The 25,002-nt window shown below is 34.5% G+C and overlaps 1 protein-coding gene across 6 annotated transcripts in view; it reads left to right on the top strand.

The window, feature by feature from the left end:
* Nucleotides 1–25,002, top strand: part of Ptprz1 (protein tyrosine phosphatase receptor type Z1) — a 171,224-nt gene that overhangs the window by 109,151 nt on the left and 37,071 nt on the right. For 3 of the 6 annotated variants that reach the window (XM_040291604.2, XM_040291602.2, XM_040291603.2), the window contains exons 9-12: nt 3,048–3,232; nt 4,578–4,704; nt 11,584–11,630; nt 16,898–20,489. In XM_040291604.2, the coding sequence (XP_040147538.2) occupies nt 3,048–3,232; nt 4,578–4,704; nt 11,584–11,630; nt 16,898–20,489 (3,951 nt within the window). Of the gene's footprint in view, nt 1–3,047; nt 3,233–4,577; nt 4,705–11,583; nt 11,631–16,897; nt 20,495–25,002 lie in introns of those variants that run through there. The other 3 variants (XM_005333948.4, XM_005333947.4, XM_078040307.1) reach the window with 2 other exon arrangements.

The raw sequence follows: 25,002 nt of genomic DNA, 5'->3' as shown, positions 1-25,002 counted from the left end.
ATTCCCCTATGAATGCAATGGAGAATTTAGAAATTAAGGACACGCATTACATCTTAGCACTTACTAAATTTTAAGGATTGGAAATCTATTACAGGATTGAGTTTCTTGAAGAGAAGGATAGCACCTTCTGCATCTGTATATCAAGAGTTCTTGGCACCAAATAAATAGTGCCTGGAACCCAGCAGTAGAAAGTATAATTTAAAAATGTTCTTAAACCAGGACATTTATAACTTCTTGATAAATGAGACTTTTGGGGTAGGGTCCTGTGCATTTGTATGGTTCTGAAGTATTTCCTTGAACTCTGTACTTTACACGGGCCCTGGGATGTGCCAGAGACTATCTCACAATCAGAGCCCTACAGGAACCAGGCTCTCCTCCCTGACCAGTGTTCCCTAGATCACATGTAGCTAGTGACCCAGATCACATGTAGCTAGTGAAAGGAATCAGGATGCAAGATGTGTCCTGAAGAAGGTGTGAGACCTAAGCAGAGTTCCCAACATCCCTCTCTCAAGGAAAGCATATTCTGTTATTATTCTGTTCTGTGGATGTCTATCTCCATATTGATCTGGAAATTCCTTCTTTTGTTTTACAATCCAGACTATGTATGTATGTATGTATATATATATTATATAAAGTCTGTATCCCTTTAAAAAGATAAGTAGGTGGATTCCAATAGGAAATATAGGTAAAACCTGGAAATTTTGGTGCATATGACTCACTTCTCCCATGATCACTGCCCAGCTTGATGTGTGAAAGCCAAGTAGGGCATGGGATGAACCAGACTGTGATTTAAAAGATCTAGTCCTAACATGCAGAAGGGCAGTCATTTGCAAAGATCATAGACTACAGACAGAGAAGAGGTCTTTTATAACTTGAACACTTTCTAAAGTACATATAGTCTTTCCCCCATAAAATTCTGTGTTTAATCAACTAAACAAGAAGATGCAGATTTATAATACATTACTAAACTGCTGGAAAAAGGAATGCCTTTAAAATAAGTCTCTAATTAAAATACAAGTTTGGATTATTTTTAACAACTAATAAAGTCTTAAATATTTGCAATAAAGAAAGTAAAGGAATAAAAACCTGCTATCAAAAAAATAAACTTCTTTTTGGAGTCCTATTTTCTATTAATACTGTTCACACTCTTTGAAGTCATACTGTTTGATTGCTGCTGTTAAGGCAAGATAAACATAGACATTCCGGCCCAAGTAGTTTTTTCTGCTTGGGAAATAGTCTTTTGGGTATTTTATAACTAATATTTTTGTATTTTCCTTTAGAGTTTGTTTATGTTTTTGTGTGCATGCATGAAACTAATTACTTTTAAACTGGTTTCATCTTGAAGAGTATAATTCACTTTAAATCATTCCCACATTCTTTAAAAAAATGGGATAAATTTTAGGAGAGCAAAATCAACAATTTATATTGTGTAGAATCACTTTCCACATCCTGAAAATGGACTTGGCATTCATTAGAAGCAAGAGTCAAGCAATCCTGTGTTCCCAGTGCTAGTTTATGTGAATAGCTCACATTCATATTTTGATGGTCTTCTGCCATCTGGTGGACGTTTATGGAAGTGTCAGAAGATAGCATACATGATGCTCATTGTCTAAATCTAAATCAGAAGACATTTTCTTAGTCTCAGTTCATATTTTCGACAACAAAAGAATTGTCCTCTTATTCCCAAAGGAACATCTCTCTCTAAGCTCTTCTGAAACAACCTCAACAAAATAGTCTAAAGGTATCCAGTGAAAAATCAATTTCCTAACTCATAGTTACCCGTCTGTTTAAATTATATATTCATATTTTTATGAATCATTCATATTCTATTGCAGCCTTAGAGTACATATGCTGTAATTGGGAATACTAAATACTACATATAAAATGTTACAATGTAAATAGCCAATTGTTAGTTGTGGGTGCCCTCCTGTGTTCATGAGGCAAACTGCAGACTAAAAAAATACCACATTCAGATGCAGTTGCGGGCATCTTTTTATTGAAACCCTGTAGCTTTGGTATGCGTGATGATTGGTTGGTCTAAGTCAACCGAATGCTCCCATCTTGTGGCTTAATAACTTCAGGTATCATCTGATGACAAAGACTGGTTGTGAGCTTGTTAACTAATCTTCGTCCTAAGAGAGCTTTCTTCTTCTCTGTTTTGTAAATCTGTCTAACCCGTGAAGGGATTGCATTTATTACTTTGCTTCATTAGCAAAGTATGATGAAATTTTGTAATTCTTCTCCATGTTATTCCAGTCGCATTATAAATGCATTTTAGAAAGACAAGTCTTCTAATTCCTGGGAATTATTTGCTTAACCTTAAGCTAAGTTCATCAGAAAAGAAGCAGTATGAACATGTGCAAATAAAACAATAATCATGGTAAAACGAAACAGACAGTTGAGATGACAGAGAATCGCTTTTGCAGAGATAAAAGTGTGTATCTTAGAGGAGGTATTATTTGGTCAAGACCTTTCCTGAATGGAAAGGTAGAGTCAAACAGAGAGAGATAGCAGGGAAGGAAAGAGCATTTTTGCTCTGGTTCAGTTATTTTGAACCCATGCAGGAGTTCAATCCCTAGAGTCTTACTAAAAGGGTGAGTGATTATGGTATTTGAAAGTAGGGCCTTTGGGAAGTGATTGTATTTGGCCTTAGAGACCCATGATTGAATCCTGGTGCTTTATAAGAACAGTGAGGGGAACAACACAGACACAAAGATACACATGTATTCCTGCATGACGTGATATGGCCAAGGGGACCCTCAACAGACCCTGTGTCTTTCTCTTTGGACTTTCAGCCTCCAGAACCGGAAGCTAAAGCTTCCTCTCTTCATAAAACAGCCTTCCTCAGATATTTTTTTGCAATAATGAAAAAGTTACTGATACAATTTTAAGCATAAGCAAAAGTTTCATGATGCCAAAGCATTACCTTATGCCTTATATTGAAGTAATATACAACAAAAACCTTCACAGGATGTGTTTTACTTATTAAAGTCCTAGAAGTCAACTGTTATATCAATAACTATTACTTATTTTTTTTTCCTCTGAAGTTTGTAGTTCAGAACCAGAAAATGTGCAGGCTGACCCAGAAAATTATACCAGCCTTCTTGTCACATGGGAAAGACCTCGAGTTGTTTACGATACCATGATTGAGAAGTTTGCAGTCCTGTACCAGCAGTTAGAAGGAGAAGACCAAACCAAGCATGAATTTTTGACAGATGGCTATCAAGATTTGGTAACTATAAGATTGATTGTTTTCATGTGTGATATTATAGATTGATTTCCAAGGTAAGCACTTACAGATGCTTGTGTGTTGTTACCCTTGATTGCTTTTGACTTTGTGTGGAGGTCTCCCAGGGAAACAGCAGTACACTAAATTATCTCAAAATGACAGTGAATTACAGGAAGACCATGACTTTGCACACAACCTTAGGAGTGCAGCTACATTCGTGCAGAAATCTTACTGACTGAAGTCCATTTAGTGTAAGCTCTGTCTACAAGTAAAAGGACTTCGAGAACTGCTAAATACCCACCCTGAGACTTTACAGTTGCGGGTAGAATTGGGATCAGAATCTCAGTGCCCCAAATGTCATGAATAATTTCCTCCATCACACTGTCCCAGCACAGGAAAATTGGAGCAGGGACTCAAAAGTCCTTTTTTTACGTCACATTTCTAGGTAACATGTGAAGTGCTGATTGAGCCAGAACTTAGGGAGCTATCAAAATATGTAATTCTACCAGAAGATCCACCCTGCTACCTCCACCATGCACATAATTTTAAAAAAAGAAGAAGAAGAAAAAGTACAAATTCCTTATGTGCCTGAGCATCTCTGCATTAAGTTTTGCTTTCCTAGGGAAGAGTTGGCCACAGATTGGGACAGATTCACAAACCCTCCTCTGTATGTGATCAGGAAGCTGCCACTGCAGGACAAAGGACACTGGACTCCACATGCAGGCAACTGGAGCACTGCAAATTGTGGTAGTCTGAATTTACACACAGTTGTTACTATTATCTTGTTTAATAGCATATGGACAAAGTAGAGAGAATTTAACAATTTAGTTCAGTTATCAGGAATCCAGAGATACTCAGACATGGAAAATTGTGGAATTTATGAGTAAATATTTTTATTTCATGATTATATGAATAAGGTAAAGTTATTTCATTGCTTGTGTGTTTATATATGCACATATTATATATATATATATATATATTATATATATTCATTCAGGATAAAGAGAATTATTTTTCATTGTATTTTTCACATTTTCCTTATTTGCAAATATTACATGTTTTTCTCCAAAATATTAATTTTTAGTTTATGGTTCTCATTTGTGAATTTGATTTCATTTTATGAAGCTTTCTAATCTAAATCTTAAAATTTAAAAACCTAAATACCTGGCTTCCCAATATCTTCGTAATTCACACATATCACAAGGTCAACTTAATAGCAGTATTTCCTTCAAGTTGATAAAATATATTTTCCATTGAAAAATAAGAAAAAGTTTTCTGGGACAACTATCTAGTTTGTAAGTCATCTAAGAATAGCACACTTGGATACTTACTAACATTTTTCTTTTAGGGTGCTATTCTCAATAATTTACTACCCAACATGAGTTATGTCCTTCAAATAGTAGCCATATGCACTAATGGCTTATATGGAAAATACAGCGACCAACTGATAGTCGACATGCCCGACAATGATGCTGGTAAGTGCTTCCCTGATATACCTTTATATTTTCTAAATAAAAACGGGGCTGTTTTAATTACTGATACATTGGAGCTTTCTTCCAACTTTATATTCTTTTGGATCACCAGGTAATTTTCTGAAACATGAAACTGTTTATCATTCAGCAAATCTTGTGCAAGACACTCAGTAAATAGATTCTTAATATTGAACTTTTCCATTTATAAAATAAAAACAATAAGCCTACTTATAATGTTTGTAATTATCATCAAATTCAAATTGCTATGTGAATATTGAGACTTTTATTTTGGATAATTAGGAACTGGTTTCATTAGTGTTCATTTCCTTTTTCAGCTCCCAAAGTACTTTGTAGTAAGTATGTGCATGATCCTAAGATCATGTAAGGCATTTGAAACATCTGAATACAGCACCTCAATGGTTTATCTTAGATGTTTTTATCTATGTTTTATAATTTGGTCGAGGGGTGCTTTTCTCTTAGTTGATTTGCTCCTACTATTTCCCCAAAACAAAACAAATTTTTTCTGATTGTGTTTTATTTGCATGCCTCTTTTCTAAGTATTATGGGAAAATCTTTTGATCTCAAAACATATGCAATAACTGAACAAGCACTGGTTATCATAATTTGACTGTTTAAAAATTTACATAATTAGTTTTCCTTTTTTCAGTGTAAGTAGTTTTCATGTAGTAGAATTGAAGTGTGTATATATGTATATACGTATGTATGCATTCATATATATGCATACATAAGTGTAAATATCTCTGGTCATCTCTATCATAAAGCTATTCATTAAAATGTTTACAGGTTATTATGTAAATGAATAGTTACAAATTATACTAATGGTAGCATATTTCAGTTTTATGTACAGAAGGAAAACTGATGTGCACTGCTTTAACTTTGCTGCCTAAATGCTGTAGCAGGGACTATAATCCAACAAGAGCTTAAATAAAGGACATGATCAGAGGTCACGTTGTCAGAGTTGTTCTAACTCTTGGGTTTTCAAGTTGGAAAATATATCCAAGGGTATTAAATGTTATAATTGGTATTTTTCTAAACCACAGACTACAAAACTAGCCAACATATCTCTTGTTGATATCGATAGCTAATGATTATTTCTACAATCATGATGGCAATATAATATTTATTATGGCCTGCTCATGGCCTGCACATAACCATCTTTCCTATTGTCTTTATTTTGCATTGGTTTTCAAAATCAGGTTAGTTTTATAAGGAAGGTTAGCTCTAAATCTTATAAAAGGTGAGTTTCAAAGTACCTGACTATACTTTATCACATTGCCACCACAATGAATAGCAACAATACCAAAGTCCCCAGGTTGATCCACCCAGAAAACAATGTCATTAACATCACAACATTGATTATGTTAGCCAATACTACACACGAATAGATTAAACTATAGCATGTGAAAATCTCTTCTACACTTATTTGCACATTTTATTATGAATTCTATTGAAGGGATTCACCTCATTTTACTATCTTAGATTCATTATGCTGCTCTAGTTTCTGTACATAAAACAATTGCCCCCAAGATTTATAAAAATTAATTGCTTTAGTCTGTTTGCACTTATTTACTCTAGACACTATGCCAGAATTCTCAACTGTGTGAATATTTTTTATTCTTTGTTTTATTTTTGAAAAACATATTGCATATGAAAAAATAGATCAAATGTATATTTTCTATAGAAGTAATTTCTGAGTGATTTTTTTTTACTAAGTCTATTCACTTTGTACAAATAAAAAATGTTATAACTTAATTTCTATTTATTCAAAGGATTGAGACACTAATGAACATTGGTATAATGAAATGCTAGCTTGGACCACCATTTGATCTCCATGGATGCCTGATTTCACTTAAAGCACTTTTTACAGTAATTTTGTTTTAGTAAATGACATTATTTGATGTGATGTTTTGAAATGAAATGCCTCTTACAAGCCCAGGCTTACAAACCTGCATAGACTATTTGCTAACGACTCCTACAAAAAAAATTCTTCATTGTTTATTCCATTTTACCCAAAGTCTGGGATTTCTCTGTTCTTAATAAAGACTATATTAGTTCTCTTAGAATTTATTCCTTCAGATTTTTAAGCCTGCAATAACATCTCGATCCAGATATTTACAAATCACTATGAAACTAGATTACCTTAAATACTGTTTCTTCGGTTGGCATCACAATAAACAGTAGAATTCTCGGCAGCAAGCTTGGTGCGGTGGTGCACGCCTATAATCCCAGAGGCTCAGGAGTTTGAGGCAGGAGGATTGAGAGTTCAAAGCCAGCCTCAGCAAAAGCAAGGCGCTAAGCAACTCAGTGAGACCCAGTATCTAAATAAAAATACAAAATAAGGCTGAGGATATGGCTCAGTGGTCAAGTGCCCTTGAGTTCAATACCTGGTATCTCTCCTCCTAACCTCCCATAAAAAGTCTTGACAGCACTACTACCTTCTATTTGGGTAAAATAAATGTGGTGTCTACAAGATTAGTCAATTTTATAATATATGTGGCTAATATAGAAACTTGTGAGTGCTGGTTATTTTATAGTTTTTATTAGTATTGTTGTATTCTGTTAATCATTATGTTCCATTAGATTGGTAATATTATATCTTATTGAATTATTCTGTTATTTTTTGTTTGCTTTCTAAATCTATAGTGCTCATTGCTTTTGTTAAAAAGTAGTAGTGGAAATAATAAGTCCTCATTCTTTCATAGATTTCAGACATTTTAATCAGTAACTTTGAAGGAATACTCAGTTTTCAAAATTGTGCATTTAACTCACTAATATCATCAAATCATACACTTAAATTGTTGATTTAATTACTTTGTTGTTTGTACATGTTACATTTGTTACTGTGTACAACAGTATCACCATAAAATCACCCAGTAAGTATTATTTCAAATTACTATTCTAAAATAAATGTATAAATTCATGTTCAGAAACTAAATTTTTCAACAATCCCTTTTTAATATTATGAAAATATGTACATTCTTTTGAAATACTTTTTAGAAAATTACACTTATGAATGAGTAATTCACAAAATAGATATATCACTTTGTAACTAAGATAATCGTGTTCCTTTCTCTTCTATCATGTAGAATGTAGATTATTTACTTATACAGGACATTATTTAAATAGATGTTCTGGAGCCTTGATAACTATGTGAGTTCCATTTAAATGCATGATGAAATTAAAACCAACAGTTTTTCCCCATTACTGTGTGTTTTTCAGTTGTATACACTTGTCTTGTTAAATCACTCTACATCTGTCCTTACTCTACCTGCACCATCATATGCTACTGATGTTATTATATAATGATATTTAAAATCACAGTTTGAAGCAATTGCAGTCTGAATTGCTTTTACTTTTTTTTTCCCTGTGAACCTTGGCTTACCAACAAATAATTAAATAAGCATTGCTTGTCAACATATGTCAGTTGTGCTTTTTTGTGTCATGTCATATTAATGTTTCCTAGTGAACTACTTTTAAAAGAAAGTAGCATTATATGTGCCCTAAACAAACTCTGAATATTTCAACAGCTTTTGGTCAGTTATTGCCCAAATATGAATTTTAAGTGTTTACTGAAAACAATAACAAAAAGAAACAGACATGGATGGTCTTCACTCTCAGACTTTTTTTTTTTTTTTGCCTTCAGGGAGTCTATTTTGCTAAAGTGAAAATATTCTATAAAACAGCATAATTTTTAAACTCTTTTTGATATTCTGAGGCAGAACCATGGTTACTGAAATATCAGTTATCATTTGTGAGAAAACTACGGGAAAGGAGAAGCCCAACATGAGACCTGCTACCAATTGTCAGGGCTGGTCTAGTGTCTTGAACTCTCAGATCCAGAACTATGATTTCACTTCAGTCTTTCAAATTTATTTTATTTCAACATTGTTGAAGCTCAACAAAAGACTTCTGAATCTGGAGTGGAAGTACTGAAGAGTTCCTGGGAGGCCTCACTATTGTAGAATGTTCAAATGATGTTCAGTCCAGTTTGAAGCCAGAATGAAGATCCTTCCAAGTTAGGTTATACTTATCACTACAAAGTCACCTGCCATTGGGGTGGGTGATCACTCATGAGAGTGTTGTGGAACCAAGAGAGTCTCAGAGGGTTGTTTATGCCTAAATATGCAGACCTGTGTTGGTCAGCTTTTCATTGCTGTGACCAAAATATCTGACAAGAATAACTTATAGGATATGAGAAGGTTTCTTTTGGTTCACAGTTTCAGAGGTTCTAATTCACAGTCAGCTGGCTCCATTGCTTTGAGGCCTGAGGTGATGCACAACATCATGGCAGAAGGATGTGATGGAGGAGAGCTGCTCAGCTCATGGCAGCAAGAAGGCAGAAGAGAAAGAGTGGAAGAAGATAACCCTTCCAGGGCAGGCCTCCAGTGACCCACTTCCTACGAGTTATCAAGGGATTCATCCCCTGATAAAGTCAGCCCTCAAGATCTAATCATTGCCCAGAAGCTCCACCTCTGTATACAGGAGACTTTGCAAGACATTCCAGATCAAAACTATAACAAGTCCCAAAGCCTAAAAAGGTCCAATTTTTTTTCTTAATCCTTAATTGAAGTAATCAGCAAACTCAATGATAGCAGAAGTCATTGGGACTCATTAGGGGATATGAGTGGATTAAACTCCTGCATTTTAATTCATAGGAAACAAAATCCATATACTAATGCTGTAATACAAGGATAAAAATGGGTCAAATGCAATACATAGTGAGACTATTGAAAGAAAAGGAAATTAACCATCAGTGTGATAATTAAATATACCTCATTCTGATCCTGACAATGAAAGAAGAAAATTACCTTTGCCCATTGAAAATATGTAGTCAGGTGAAGTCAGACCATGTTTTTAAATTTTCAAATATTCTGTGCATGCTGAAAGGAATGGAAAATTATTGAGATTATTTTCTCCAGCCTGTTAAACAGAGAAAAGACTATAATATATGTATCAGTAACAAGTATTTAATTCCGATTTGTCCTTACTAGCATTATAATATTTCAAAGGTACATGAAAAGAGTGTCTCAAGTTGAAGTAGTTTTGATAAAATTAGGCATGTCTTGTGTGCTGAATTCGGACATCTTTCCATGCATGAACTTCTTTAGTTGTAGCTTTTTGAAAATCATATCTAAGATTATTTCTGTCACAGTTTAGTTGCATCTAATTGTTAAATTCACATCTGTTGATTTTCTTGCAGGTTACAAAGATACAGTACTTGAGACGATTGAAATCATTTCAGTTTGGGAGCACTGAGAATATAGATCATGAACCAATTAGATAAATTAAATAGAAGGGAGACCAACAGAGTCTAGAGGAAGGAGAATGGAGGAGGAGGAAAGGGAAAAAGGAGGCACTAGGGACTGAAATAGAGCAAATTAAATCCAGAGCATGTATGATTATGTCAAAATGAACCCAACTAATTAGGTGTAACTCTAACTCACAAATAAAACCATAAAAAAGAATGAAGAGTATAAAAAATATAGGGTGAGAAAAGGATTTTGTAGGGGCAAGTTTCCAAACTCTTTCTTGGTCAGTTTAACAAACAAAAAATGAGAATTATAATTGAATACACAATTATTGTCTCTAGCTAATATTTTCACTTTTATAGCACAGAAAGTTATTCATGGTAAGTAACATTAAAATAACTAAATTGTCAAGAACACTTACCGTACCTAAATCTAGGGCACTTACAGTGCCAATTTTACTTGAATTCTTTCCTAAATATAATTCATGCATAGAACTATATTTTACCTTTATTTTAATTACTATCTAGAAATTTTATGATAAAAAGAAACTCAGGAAACGTCCATATTAGAAAACAAGTCTGGGTATGAGAGATGTTTAATGTTAGTTCAATTTTGCTTTGCAGTTTCTGCAGAATATGCATTTCTTTTGAGGACAGGTAAAGACATAAATCAGAACATAAGTATTGAGAGAATGCAGAGCAAAGAGCATCATTATGATAATCCTCAATCCCTCATAGTTACTCTGGCTACTATCTTCCTAATAACCCAGGCAGCTCAGATGAAAACTTTAGAAATTTTCTCTGAATCCTGGTAATTTGGCCATGTGGCTAGACTCCTTATTGGAGGGAGAGAACTAGCTCTTAGTTGTTCCTAACATTTGCTGTCAGGTCTTCTTTTAGCTGAGAGATCTATGTGTTAGGAATATGTTGATTCTGGTTGGTTGGCAAAAACAGACTTTGAGTGGAACCAGTTATTGATATCTTTGCATATATAGTACTGAGTTTTCTGGAGAGAAGGTACTAGAAGCATTATGCTCAGTGCTTCCTGCTGCCAGCCTAGGCTAGAACCTGCTGGAAAACACTGTCCATTTTACCTGGTACAACACACTGTGTACAAAAAAGCATTAGTACAAATTGAGGAGTGAAAAAGAACTATTTGACCATCAGTCAGAAGAACTTAAAAGGAAGAAGAAATCAAATAAGAAAACAAATCCTGCCAACTCTCCAGAAAATCCCTGGCATTTTCCCAACTGCTTCTGTCAGCCCCGGGTAAAGACAAAAGTAGCTGCACTGATGAAAAGTTCTTTGAATTTCTTTGCACTTACTTATATCAATCTCATTGTCCTCTCTTTCCTTCTGTATTTCCCTAAGTCTTAGGGAATAGTTCAAGAGAAAGATCAAAGTTTTGAATCCAGTTACATATACGTTCATGTAGGACTATATTGTGTAGTGTTCAGTAATGTTGAAAACTGAAATTTGAAATTTGTATTCATTTTGAAAGGTTCTGTACTTTTAAGCTAACATAAGTTTTTCTTGTTTATTTCACCCTTTTCATCCACAGAAGGCTGAAAGAGTTTAATAAAAAATGAATGACTTTGTTTTTAATTTTGTAGAATTTGACCTTTTTCCTGAATTAATTGGAACTAAAGAAATAATCAAGGTATTGTAGCTTTCTATTTTATGTTCAAATTTTTTAAATTAAACTTGATTTTAAATTGTTATTTAGATATAGTGGTATTAATAAAATTTAATGTTACATTGTCCATTGTTTATTGAATTTGTGGCTAAGCTTTATAATCATGTAATTGGTATACATGATTTTCTATGAAAAAAATAGATACTTTGATTAATTTAATGCCAAAAAAGAGGTATGAAATTTTTGATAATAATGAAATAAAACAGTGAACTTTAAAAACAATTAGAACTATAAGATATAGCTATAAATTGGAAAATTTTAGTTCTCAAATTTGTCTCAAGTGCTAAAATAATATTTTATTAGTCCTTAATATTGATAATTTATTTTTGAATAACTTGATCAATGATTGATAAAATCATAATAAATATGAACCAAAATATAAATTGTATGTATATTTTGCCTGTTTAATTATTATTTGTATTCAAATTGTTCAATGTTTGTTTCTAGCACAATGTCCTCCAAGTAAATATAGTTATTTGAGAATATCTGCAAATTTTAACATTATCATAATTTAAAATGACAGAACATGATTGTTCAATAGATCTTATATTTCATGCGAAGCCCAAATGTGCTGTTCATAACTAAAACCATATGCTTAATCCACATGCTACTGTTGATAACATTATGAATGTGTGCAAATGTACATATTGTTTACAACATGATAAAGTGCAACAGCTAATGCTATTATATAGCAATAATTTTCAATTAGCTTGTGTTTTCACATGTGTAATTACTTCAATAATTTATGTATCTTATGGACATTCTCTCATACAAGAGATTGTTTTACCAAACAACCAGTCCACCTTCCAACAAATTTTTCCAAAACTCAGCTAAGGCGTCTCATGTGTGTGGTATAAGCCTGTGCTAAGGTATGTGGATATGAATGTGCCTAGAATGATCCACAGAATCAAACCAAACAAGGAAAAAGTAAATTGTTTTCTTATTGTGTTGTCAATTTAAATTGTTCCAATGCACTGAAGCAAACCCTTGTTCCAGTGATTGGTGACATTTAGTAAATTATATTCTGTTTATAGAGTTCCATGTCAGATGAAATGTACCACACTTCATGAACTTTTTAGACAGAATCAAGGGAATGATCAATTATTTTTCTTTGTAACTCCAATTACCACAATTCCATATTTATTTTCAATTGATATTACTACTATAGCTGCCTTTAGCATAACCTTACAAACATTTCTTCAAATTTTCCAATGTTAATTACTAGCAACTTTCTACATAAAACTATTTTCATTTCTAGTATAACATTTAGCTTTAAGAACAGGCTATAAATGTGACTTGGTTTGCCTTTATTTTTGCTATAATACTTGATAGAAGTAGTAGTGGCCATATATATCAAGGTGCTTCAGGTCTCACCAGCTGAGACCTGAATTTTGCATACATAAGCAGATCTTCCTGTTAGAAAGGAAAGTGAAGGTGTTTTCATATGGCTTCCTGCATACTCGCTTGTTATAATTTAAAAAAGATTCTTTTCTTTTAATATTTTTTAATTGTAGATGGACACAGTACCCCTTTATTTTTATTTATTTTTACGTGGTGCTGAGGATCAAACCCAGTGCCTCACGTGTGCTAGGCAAGTGCTCTACCACTGAGCTACAACCCCAGCCCCAAAGAAGGAGGAAAGGAAATAATTCCAGGTCCCAATAAGAAACACATGCCACACACAAATGGGCACTGAGGTTAGTTTAAAGTAAAAGCCTGTTCACAGACGTGAAGGAAATGTCAATGCAAGCTAACAAGGGATGATCTATCCATATGAGACTTCTAATATCAGGGACTTGTGACTGTACTAGGCCTGAAAAAGTGTGGAGAGAGTAGCCCAGCAGATGCTGGGACCTCTATAGTGGGACAGGGCTATCTGTGACAAGGCAGGAAAAGCCTCCTGGGAGATAGCCTCACTCTCCTTCCAGCTACCTCCTGGCAGAGTGGAATGTAGACATAGAGAATATGCAGCCTGCTGCAGAAGAAGACACCTCTAAGAGGGCAGAATAGAATCAAAAATCATCTTTTCTTGTGGGAGAAGGGCTATGACCTAGAAGAGAAGAGAAGTTATTTATGATATCTATGGACGTTTACGAGGCTCTACCAAGGGTGGTGCTGCCCAGAGAAACAACTCTCATTCTTTGAAAGACCAAGCCAAGTGCATTGGCACTGCTGAGGAGAGGGAGCCAGCTCACACTCCATAGATGAGGATCTAGCAAGAGGGGTACAGGAGCAGTCATTAGTAAACTTAGGAAATTAGTATGTTTCATGCTCTTGAAATAAGCTGTTGTAATAAAGGGTTGGATTGGAGCAGATCCATGTCATTATGTGTTTTCCTGGAGCATAATTCTGAGGTGGGATGAAAACATTGCTAAACCCATCTACTATTCATTTCCATTGCTTCAGCCAGGAATGATTGACAAAGATTGGCAAATACAAGGAATGTGTTTGCCAATGTACTTGTTTTTAGGCCCTAAATATGGAAATGAATAGTTTTAGGGAAATTCCTTAGATCCTCTACAAATAGAAATTTATGACTTTAAAGACAATAGTACCTCCAGCATGATCAAGACTTTACACTAAAATTTATTTTAAAAATCATGAATGATTGCAGGTGTGATGATACAGATCAAAACCACAACAGAAGAGAGATGTATAACTCCATAAGATCTTATAGTAAAGACTATTAATTGTAATAGTTGTGGTCATGTATATATAAGATAATCATAAAGCATGAATGATATATGTTTTTGAAATGCTAACACAAGGTACTATGATAAACTCAGAAATTAACAAGACTTGGTAAATAGTCCCTCACCTTCATCCGATTGCAAGAAGTCTATCTGACCATACCTTATAAAGTTTAAAATCTGCTAGAAAGGAAATCAATCATAGGATATGTGTGGGTTTGAATATAGTCTCCCCCTACCCCAAAAACATGTAACAGATGAAGGAGATGAATAGCTTTGCTTTAGTAAAAATTCTATGGAAATCTACAAAGCTTTGGTAGGATATGGGGTCCACAGAGATTACTGGATCATATAGTTAAAACAGTTGGCATGATTTTTAGAGAAATTTAGTTGAGAAGGGAAAGGGAAAGGTAAAACAATAAGCAGAATCCAAGGGTTTCCTTTATATTCCTTTCAAATGGGAGAGAACTGAATTCATTTAAACTGATAAGAATGATTGTTTTGATAATTTGAGAAAACTCAAAATAGTGGGAAATACTCAAGTGTTTTCAATTTTTAAAGCAACTGGGATAAATTTTAAGATCAGGTGTAGGAATTATCCTTGGGAAGTATGGGAAGCAATATATCAGCTGCAACAAGTTGACAAGGACAGGAAAGAGTTGGTGGTTCCATATTTTTAGTGTTAGGAGGAGGTGTGGTGTCTGTTGGCTTCCGGTTTTTTTTTTGTATAAACAGATAGTCCATCTGCTGAGACTGAGGGAAGGGCTAGGAAAAAGAAAGTTCAAGTACAGTTTTGGTAGAGGCTAATATTGTGGAGTGACCTTAGAGAACTAGGTAAATACTCAGATTTGAAAATACAGTGAGGAAGAGTTTGGAAACTCCACCCAGCTAAGCTTACCACAGGTCCTCAGCAAACTCTGGATCCAATTATAAAGCAAAAATTTGTGAGATCTTCTAGGTAAGGAAAGAAGAGATAACTTTCACCATCAGATTTTTACCAAAAGCAAGTCAAGGCAAAATGTTCTTATTTTCTTTGGCATTGATTATTTAGGCTTGTAGATAAGGGGAATGTTTTAATCTGGAAATTGATGAAATTCCACAGGTTGTCCTTGTGAACAAGGTATTAAACAGCGTGCAAAATTCCATGAAGAAATATCAACCACTAGTAAGGAAATTTCAGTTCACATATGACATCTAGACCTCAGAAAATACTATAGGACCAACTAAATAATGAAGCAGTCATTAAGCCTGGAAGCCTATTTCATATAGAGCAGCTTTGCACACATGTCAGACACATAACCATAAGCATGCATGGTTTAACATTCAAGTTCTTTCTGCTTATACTGGTCAAGTTCTCATTGAATGGTATGTATTTATTTTGTTTTGTTTTGTTTTTTTCTTCTTTTAATAAACATGGCCATAAAATCCTAATCAGTGATCTAATACGTAGCAATTTTAACAATTTTTTGAGTACAAAGATACTGACCAAATAGTATCCCACAAGAAGTAAAAAAAAATCCTCTCTGGCAATTTACTTTTTAAAACTATGACAAGTCATAACATTCCCAATTTTATACACACACACACACACACACACACACACACAGCATGAGTCTTGGTTGACTTCTAGCCAGAGCACTCCAGGGCCCTTACAGTTACAAGGTGTACAGAGAAGACTTGGCCTCCTGAAAAGTCACTGTCAATTTAAAGGAAACAGAAGATCAAGTAACTTGTACTAGAATTGTATTCTGACAAGTTGCCTTTAAAATATCTGCTTATACCAGGCACAGTTGTGCACGCCTATAATCCCAGTGGCTCTGGAGTCTGAGGCAGGAGGATTGCAAGTTAAAAGCCAGCCTCAGCAAAAGCAAAGCACTAAGCAACTCAGTGAGACTAAATAAAATAAAATTAGGGCTGGGGATGTGGCTCAGTGATTGAGTGCCCTTAAGTTCAATCCCTGATACCCAGTAAAATAAAATGAAATATCTGCTTACTTCTGAAGTGTAAAATATTGAAAAAAAAAGGAAAACAACATCTCTTCTTTTTGTCCTAAATTTTTCCCCAAGGTGATTTAAAAATTGATTTATTGTGAATATATACAATTAAATACTTTCAGTGACTAATTATTTCAATCTTTGAAATAGTGTCATTGCCATTTCATATTACAAGAAAGCTAATTGCTATTTTGCTTGCTGCCCAATTAACTGAACAACAAAAAAAAAAACAAGAAAATAAATATTATATGAAATGAAACTTTCCAGTATATAAATACAACTCCAAAGAGTCTTCCTTTTAAAGTTCTATTAATTAATAGCTCCCCATTCCGTACCATTATCAGTTGTAAATAATGGGTTTTCATTACTTCCCATAGAAAATGGATAGGAAATGGTGTAGTACAGAAATATGGTGAATAGAATAGAAGTGTTTTATAAGAGTAAAAAGTTCCCAAAATCCCATAAGTGGTGGTTAGCAATAAAATATATTATTAATATTTCATTTCTTTCTTCTTTTGTGCCTTGAAATCTTGTTTTCTTTTTAAAGGAGGAAGAAGAGGGAAAGGCCACTGAAGAAGACACTGTGGTGAATCCTGGTAGAGACAGTGCCACAAACCAAATAAGGAAAAAGGAACCCCAAACTTCCACCACGACACACTATAATCACATAGGGACCAAGTACAATGAGGCCAAGACCAACCGAGCTCCAATAAGAGGAAGCGAATTTTCTAGAAAGGGTGATATTCCCAAGATGTCTTTGTATTCCACTTCCCAACCAGTTGCTGAATTAGCCACAGAAAAAGATGTTTCCATGATTCCTCAAACTGTGACTGAACTGCCACTGCGTACTGTGGAAGGTACTTTGACCTCTTTCAATGATAGCTCTGAGACTGCCCTTAGATTTCCACAGATAAACTTGTCTGGGACTGCAGAATCTTTAAATGCAATTTCTATAACAGATTTTCAAGAGGTGTCTACTGATATCAGTGAAGAAGACAGTTTATTGACCAGTTTTAAGCTTGATACTGGAGCAGATGATTCTTCAGGCTCCAGTCCTGCAACCTCTGCTCTGCCCTTCGCCTCTGAGAGCATATCCCAGGGGGACATATTTTCTTCAGAAAGCCCAGAGGCAATCACATACGATGGCTTTAAGCCAGAAACTGCGAGAAATGTTTCAGAAGATCCAGCTTCATCAGGTTCAGAAGATTCACTAAAGGATCCTTCCATTGATGGAAGCGTGTGGTTTCCTAGCTCCACAGATGTGTCAGCACAGCCTGATGTTGGATCGGGTAGAGAGAGCTTCCTCCAGACTAATTACACTGAGGTACATATTGATGAAACTGAAAAGACAACTGAGTCCTTTTCTCCAGGCCCTGTGGTGTCACAGGGTCCCTCGGTCACAGATATAGAAATGCCACATTATTCTACCTTTGCCTACCTTCCGACTGAGGTAACCCCTCATGCTTTCACACCATCCTCTGGACAACAACATTCGGTCTCCACCATCAATGTTGTACACTCGCAGACAACTCAGCCGGTATACAATGGTGAGACACCTCTTCAACCTTCCTACAGTAGTGAAGTCTTTCCTCTAGTCACCCCTTTGTTGCTTGACAATCAGATCCTCAACACTACCCCTGCTGCTTCAAGTAGTGATTCGGCCTTGCATGCTACGCCTGTATTCCCCAGTGTTGATGTGTCATTTGAATCCATCCTGTCTTCCTATGACGGTGCACCTTTGCTTCCATTTTCCTCTGCTTCCTTCAGTAGTGAATTGTTTCGCCATCTGCATACAGTCTCTCAGATCCTTCCACAAGTTACTTCAGCTGCTGAGAGTGATAAGGTGCCCTTGCATGCTTCTGTGCCAGTGGCTGGTGGTGATGTGTTGTTAGAACCCAGCCTTGCTCAATATTCTGATGTGCTGTCACATCAGACCACTACTCTTGCTGCTTCGGAGACATTGGAATTTGGTAGTGAATCCGGTGTCCTTTATAAAACGCTTATGTTTTCTCAAGTTGAACCATCCAGCAGTGATGTCATGGTGCATGCACATTCTTCAGGGCCTGAACCTTCCTATGCCTTATCTAATAATGGGGGCTCCCAACACGTCTTCACTGTTTCTTACAGTTCTGCAATACCTGTGCATGATTCTGTTGATGTATCTTATCAGGGTTCCTTACTTAGGAGTCCTAGCAGTATATCAATGCCTAAGTCTTCATTAGTGACCCCAACTGTGTCATTACTGCAGTCCACTCATGTCCTCTCTGGTGATGGGGAATGGTCTGGAGCCTCTTCTGATAGTGAATTTCTTTTACCTGACACAGATGGGCTGACAGCCTTTAACATTTCTTCACCTGTTTCTGTAGCTCAATTTACATATACAACATCTGTGTTTGGTGATGATAATAAGCAGCTTTCTAAAAATGAAATAATGTATGGGAATGAGACTGAACTGCAAATTTCTTCTTTCAGTGAGATGGCTTACCATTCTGAAAGCACAGTCATGCCCAACATGTATGATAATGTCAATAAGTTGAATGTGCCTTTACAAGAAACCTCTGTTCCCATTTCTAGCACAAAAGGCATACTTCCAGGGTCTCTTGGTTATACTGCCACTAAGGTTTTTGATCATGAGATTAGTCAAGTTCCAGAAAATAACTTTCCAGTTCAACCTACACATACTGTATCTCCAGCATTTGGTGACACATCACTTAAACCTGTGTTTAGTGCAAACTCAGAGCCAGCATCCTCTGACCCTGCTTCTAGTGAAATGTTATCTCCTTCAACCCAGCTTTTATTCTCTGAGGCCTCATCTCCTTTTCATACTGAAGTATTGCTGCAACCTTCCTTTCAGGCTTCTGATGTTGACACCTTGCTTAAAACTGCTCTTCCAGCTGTGCCTAGTGATCCAATATTGGTTGAAACCTCCAAGGTTGATAAAGTTAGTTCTGCAATATTGCATCTCAAGGCAACAAATTCTGCTTCAAGTGAAAGCATGCTGCACTCTACATCTGTACCAGGTTTTGATGTATCACCACCGCCTTCTAGTATGCACTCTGCTTCACTTCAAGGTTTAACTATTTCTTATACAAATGAGAAATATTTTGAACCAGTTTTTCCTAAAAGCAAAAGTTCCCAGCAAGAGGTACCTTCTTTGCACAGTAATGATCAGTTATTCCAAACTGCTAATTTGGAGATTAACCAAGCCTTTCTTCCAAAAGGAAGGCATGCATTTGCAACCCCTGTTTTATCAATTGATGACCCACCACATACACTTATAAATAAGCTTATATTTTCTGATGAAGTCTTCACCTCCACCAAAAGTTCTATTACTGATGAGGTATTTGCTGGTACTCCAACACTTGTTTCTGATACACTTGTCTCTACTCATCATTCTGTTCCTTTAGGAAATGGGTACATTTCTGTTACAGCCGTTTCTCCCAACAGAGATGGTTCTATGACCACAGCGAAGCTGCTGCTTCCTTCTAAAGCTCCTTCTAAGCTGACCCATAATGCCAGATCTGATGCTGATTTAGTGGGTGGTGGTGAAGATGGTGATGTTGATTATGATGATGATGATTATGATGACAGAGATAGTGATGGCTTGTCCCTGAATAAGTGTATGTCATGCTTGTCCTATAGAGAATCCCAGGAAAAGGTAATGAATGACTCAGACTCCCAGGATAACAGTCTTGTGGATCAAAATAATCCAATCTCACATTCATTCTCTGAGAATTCTGAAGAAGAAAATAAAGTCACAGGTGTAACCTCAGACAGTCAAACAGGTGTGGACGGAAGTCCTGATAAATCACCACCAACCCATGAGCTAATCCACAAGCACAATGATGGAAAAGAGGATGTGGACATTCAGACTGGTAGTGCCCTGCTTCCTCTCAGCCCAGAATCTAAAGGATGGGCCGTTTTGACAAGTGATGAAGAGAGCGGCTCAGGGCAAGGGGCCTCAGATAGCCTTAATGATAATGAGACATCCACAGATTTCAGTTTTCCAGATGTTAATGAAAGAGATGCTGATGGGGTCCTGGAAGCAGGCGACTCAGAAATAACCCCTGGATCCCCATGGTCCTCAACACCATCTGCTACTAGTGGACACTCAGAAGTGTTCAACAGTTCAGAGGCAGGTTAGTTATGACCAAGAGGACAGACAAAGGTGTGGTGATTTTATTGCTCTAAAAGTAAAGTAGAAAAAGCATGGGAAAATAGATATTTGGTAAAACAGCAGATCAAAACCTCAACAAGTCAATTTATAGGTTTTAAATTATGGTTTTATTCATTATTTCAAATGAATATTCAACATAGTTTGATCCTTACTTTTCTTCAAAATACATAAAGCAGTTTTTCTGTATTGTCAATATTTAAGAAGAATGCTACAGATGCCTATTATGTGTGGGAGCAATTATGTGTGGATAATATATTTTTAGTATATTACTTTCAGAACAAGATCAAAATGTGCTATTTTGAGATATTTTAATTTTCATATTTGTGTTCTAAAATAATTTGTACACTAGGTCTACTGAATTATACTATTTAGTAATAGCATGATATAAACACCTTCCAGTGATGTACCCCATGTAAAGCAATTAGAGAAATTGCACATCAGTATCAACTTGGGGACCTTTAAGAAGAAATGCTCTTAAGTTTTGAAAGCTAACGGTGAAGATAAAAAATAATAATAATAATTCCTTTCAACTTGCCTTTGACTCCCTTAATGTTGCCTAAATGCCTAAAGAGGGCAGTGTAAACCAACAAAATGCATTTTACTTTGGGCTTGCTGCTATATAACTTTCAAAGTTAAATAATAGATATTAATATGCATAGTATGTATAGGTATTGTATGACAAGATATAAAACACTAGAACATTTTCTGAAGAGATGCATTTCATTTGCTAATGTATTTCATGCAAATTGGTTTATTGGCCAGATGTTCCTTAGAGCAGATGACTTGCTGCATAGATAATACAGATGTCTGCTTTAAATGCCAATGGGAAGGAAAGCAAGGTTCAGTTCCTTAAGTGCATTAAATACTAGATAATTTCATTGAATTGATGATAAGAATTTTATAATTTTCATTTATTGAATGATAAGGTATTTTTAAATTAACAGTGAAATATTTAAATCTCTAGTTAAAGGTAGGCTAATTTAATAGTCTGCATTCTTATTGCATCAAAGCAAATATTTATAATCCAGCATATGAATCAACCTCATTATGATATTTTTCCTCTTCATTATTTTTATCCTTTGAATTAGTGTACTTTTCTTTCAGTGCAGCACCAATTAAAAGTTTGTATGTTTTGATAGAAGTTTTTCTGTATTCTGACTTGATACCTATTTAATATTGCATTTCAGTTTAAACACTTAAACTAAAATGTGAGTATGAATAATGAGTCCACAGGTTACTATATTCATAAGTGTTGTCATATATGTGTGTGTGTGTGTATATATATATACACGTGTGTATATATATATGTATGTATATATATATATATGAATTGTTATTTGTTCTTAATTATAGTACTTGTTCTTTGAATTCTTATTAGATTTATTTTAAAGGGTAATATTAGGAATCTATCAACTTTTTATTACTAGGTATTGACATAGATGTGTTCTTACTATATTACACTATCATAAAAAGACTCTGTATGTGTATATATGTGTGTGTTACACCTAGAATTAGTGACTTAAGTAACAATTTGCTATTCAATCAATTAGTTAGATGTATTTAATTATTAAGAATATGGTCCCCCACTAATGAGGAATAAATATAAATATAACATCCAGGATCATCAAATAATGTAATTAATGAAAATATTTAAATCTCTAGTTAAAGATAGGCTAATTTAATATTCAAACAAGAAAAAAATATGATCAAACAAGACTAGGGGCAATTATTTCTTGTTTTTAAAGCTATATCTGTAAAAAAAGAAATCACCATCTACTTCATATGTCCCTTAATCTGAGACTTAAAATTCATGGTGTATTTCTAAGAAATAGAATAATTTTCAAGATCTATTGCTCAAAACAATATAAATAAGTTGAATATTATTATCTGGTATTTTATAAATGAGTAAACAGAGACCCAAATACTAGATTAGTTAATACAGTTTATACAAAGACTAAGTACAAAAGTTAGCCTAAAAATCTGTATTATTAGTTTCTATCTCTTAGAAACTGTATACTTCCATCATTGAGAGCAATAATTTATATATATGACACTTAACTTTTAATACCAAAATTATAATGCTGTATTCTCATAACATTTTGAAATATTAATCTTAGTTCTTTATTTCCTAATTGCCTACTAGTACATAATTATCATTTAGGGAATTCATATACACTACTTATCTTCATCAAAGTGTATATATGTATTAGTTTCAACTAAATGAAAATTAAATCAATACAAAAGGTTGTTCCTCATTTCAGTATATAAAGTAACTAGTTGATTTTCTGTATTTTCATGTGGTATGCCATCTTGCATAAAGCATCTAGATTGTGTAATATATAATTACAATAGCATTATCATGCTAACTCCTCAGTAAAAGAACTTAAGGTCAGTTTTCCCAGAGAATTTATGAGAAAAGTCTATATAAAAGACTACATATGTGTGCATGTGTGTATATAATGCTTGCATATAAATTTTATGTGTATTTGTTGTATATTAAATACTTTTTGTGTTATGTATATTCCATATATATCAAATATGGCAAGAAATATCTCATAGATATGTGTTCATATACATCTACTATAAACCAGACATGTATTTATATATATATATATATATATATATATATCCATATACATATTGTTATGCATATTTTTGGTAATCAAAGACCTGTGGGATTATATAAGCTCACATTGTACATACATGAGTCTACATTATTGGTTCTCAATTTTTATCATGGATAAAATTACCTTGAGGACTTGTCAAAACACAATTTTTTTTTAATCTTTACCCACAGAGTTTCTGATTCATAAGATTTGGTGTGGTTTGGGGAGAGCACAAAATTTTCATTTGTAACAAGTTACAGGTCACATTGATGCTGCTACTCTCAGGATCCTAAGTTAGGAATGACTGGTACAGATAATACAATTAACCACATATGTGATTACCAGGTACCAAGGACCTTGCTATGTAGATTATTTATTACCAAAAGACTTACTTTCCGTTTGGGTAAAAATAGTTACAATAGGAAAAAATGTAAAGATGACCATGTATGAAACAAGGTGCTGTTTTAATTTCATAAGGAAATTTTTACTGTACTCATTTGATAATTTAAATGTTCAGATGAGTCTCCACAGAATGCATAATGGCCAGAGTCTGTGGTTGGCCTAATAAAAACTGAGGCTTTGGCTTTTCTTATGAGAATTATGAGAACATTAACTATAGCACAGGGTTTGTTGGACTTACAGTATTTTTCCTTTTTGTACAGCTTTATGATATTTAGTCTCATTTTGGAATTCCACTTTTTTCCTAACAGATGCATTTATAATTATAAGAGCAGTCATTTTGGGAAATGCAGTTGTCATTTATGTTCCTCTGATGCATTTCCTGTCTGAGTGGATTATATTTAAGCCCTTTCTGCCATCATTCTTAATTACAGAAGAAAATCATTATGTCCAATCTTAAGTTCTCTGTAGTTAGAACATATTTTAATGCCACGTACGTGCATTTATATCAATCTAAAATTTCTTACTCTTAAATATTTGAGGTCAAATAAATTCCCTCGGTCTTGGGTAGATTTGGTATAAAACATCAATGTGCCAACTGTGTAGGAAGCCTTTAAATTTTGACAGGGAACATAGTTTTAGTTCTTCCAAAAGTAGAACAGATAAGGGCTCTTAATTTGTAGTAACATCAACACACCATGTTGGGACAACCCTCCCAGCTTCCCACACAGCAGAGAGGAAGGATTGCCACTAACACTCACAGTTCTGAAGTCTTTTAGGAACTTGGAAGGATATATCAGTTGCAATGATTTTTCAAAGTGATATTTCAGTAATGGTTCCTGACTGGTCACAAAACTAATCATTTGTCACATTTTGAAATTAACCCAAGGAATGTGTTCAGATTTTTTTCAGGATTTACACTTGTATATTTGAAATGAAATCTCTTAGATATATGTATCCATTCAATTCTCATGCAACAAATAGTATTTCATTTTGATAGATGAAAATTGCAGATAAGAAAGACATTAAAAATAGCATTTTTACAATTAATATAGTTTGCTGCATTGAAAGATGATCTCAGTGTATAAAGTATTCTATCCTAAGAAGTTTTTCTTCATGAAATATTAATTGCTCCAATTATTTGCATAATTACAGGGTTAAATAATTCCATTAAAATTAATTTTAGAAAATCATATATGAAGAGTCAGTAAATATCTTTGTTTTCTTGTTCATTTTTTTTAAACTGGGAGGTTTTCTCATTTCCATACTTATGCTTTCCTGAAGCAAGCTTTTCTAAGCAGCATTAGGTGTACTTCTTGCCATGGAATCCCCCCTCCCTGGTGCCAGTCGCTGCTGGGTTTTTGTCATTTTTCAGTTCTAATATCCCACCTTACTCTTTTTTCAACTTTGTTTTACTTAAATTGTCATTTAATTGTAGACACTCTTTACATCAAAGAGTCCCAATTTTAA

The sequence above is a fragment of the Ictidomys tridecemlineatus genome, chromosome 2 (assembly GCF_052094955.1).
Source record: "Ictidomys tridecemlineatus isolate mIctTri1 chromosome 2, mIctTri1.hap1, whole genome shotgun sequence".
NCBI classification, from domain to species: domain Eukaryota; kingdom Metazoa; phylum Chordata; class Mammalia; order Rodentia; family Sciuridae; genus Ictidomys; species Ictidomys tridecemlineatus.
This window is presented reverse-complemented; position numbering and strand designations above follow the sequence as displayed.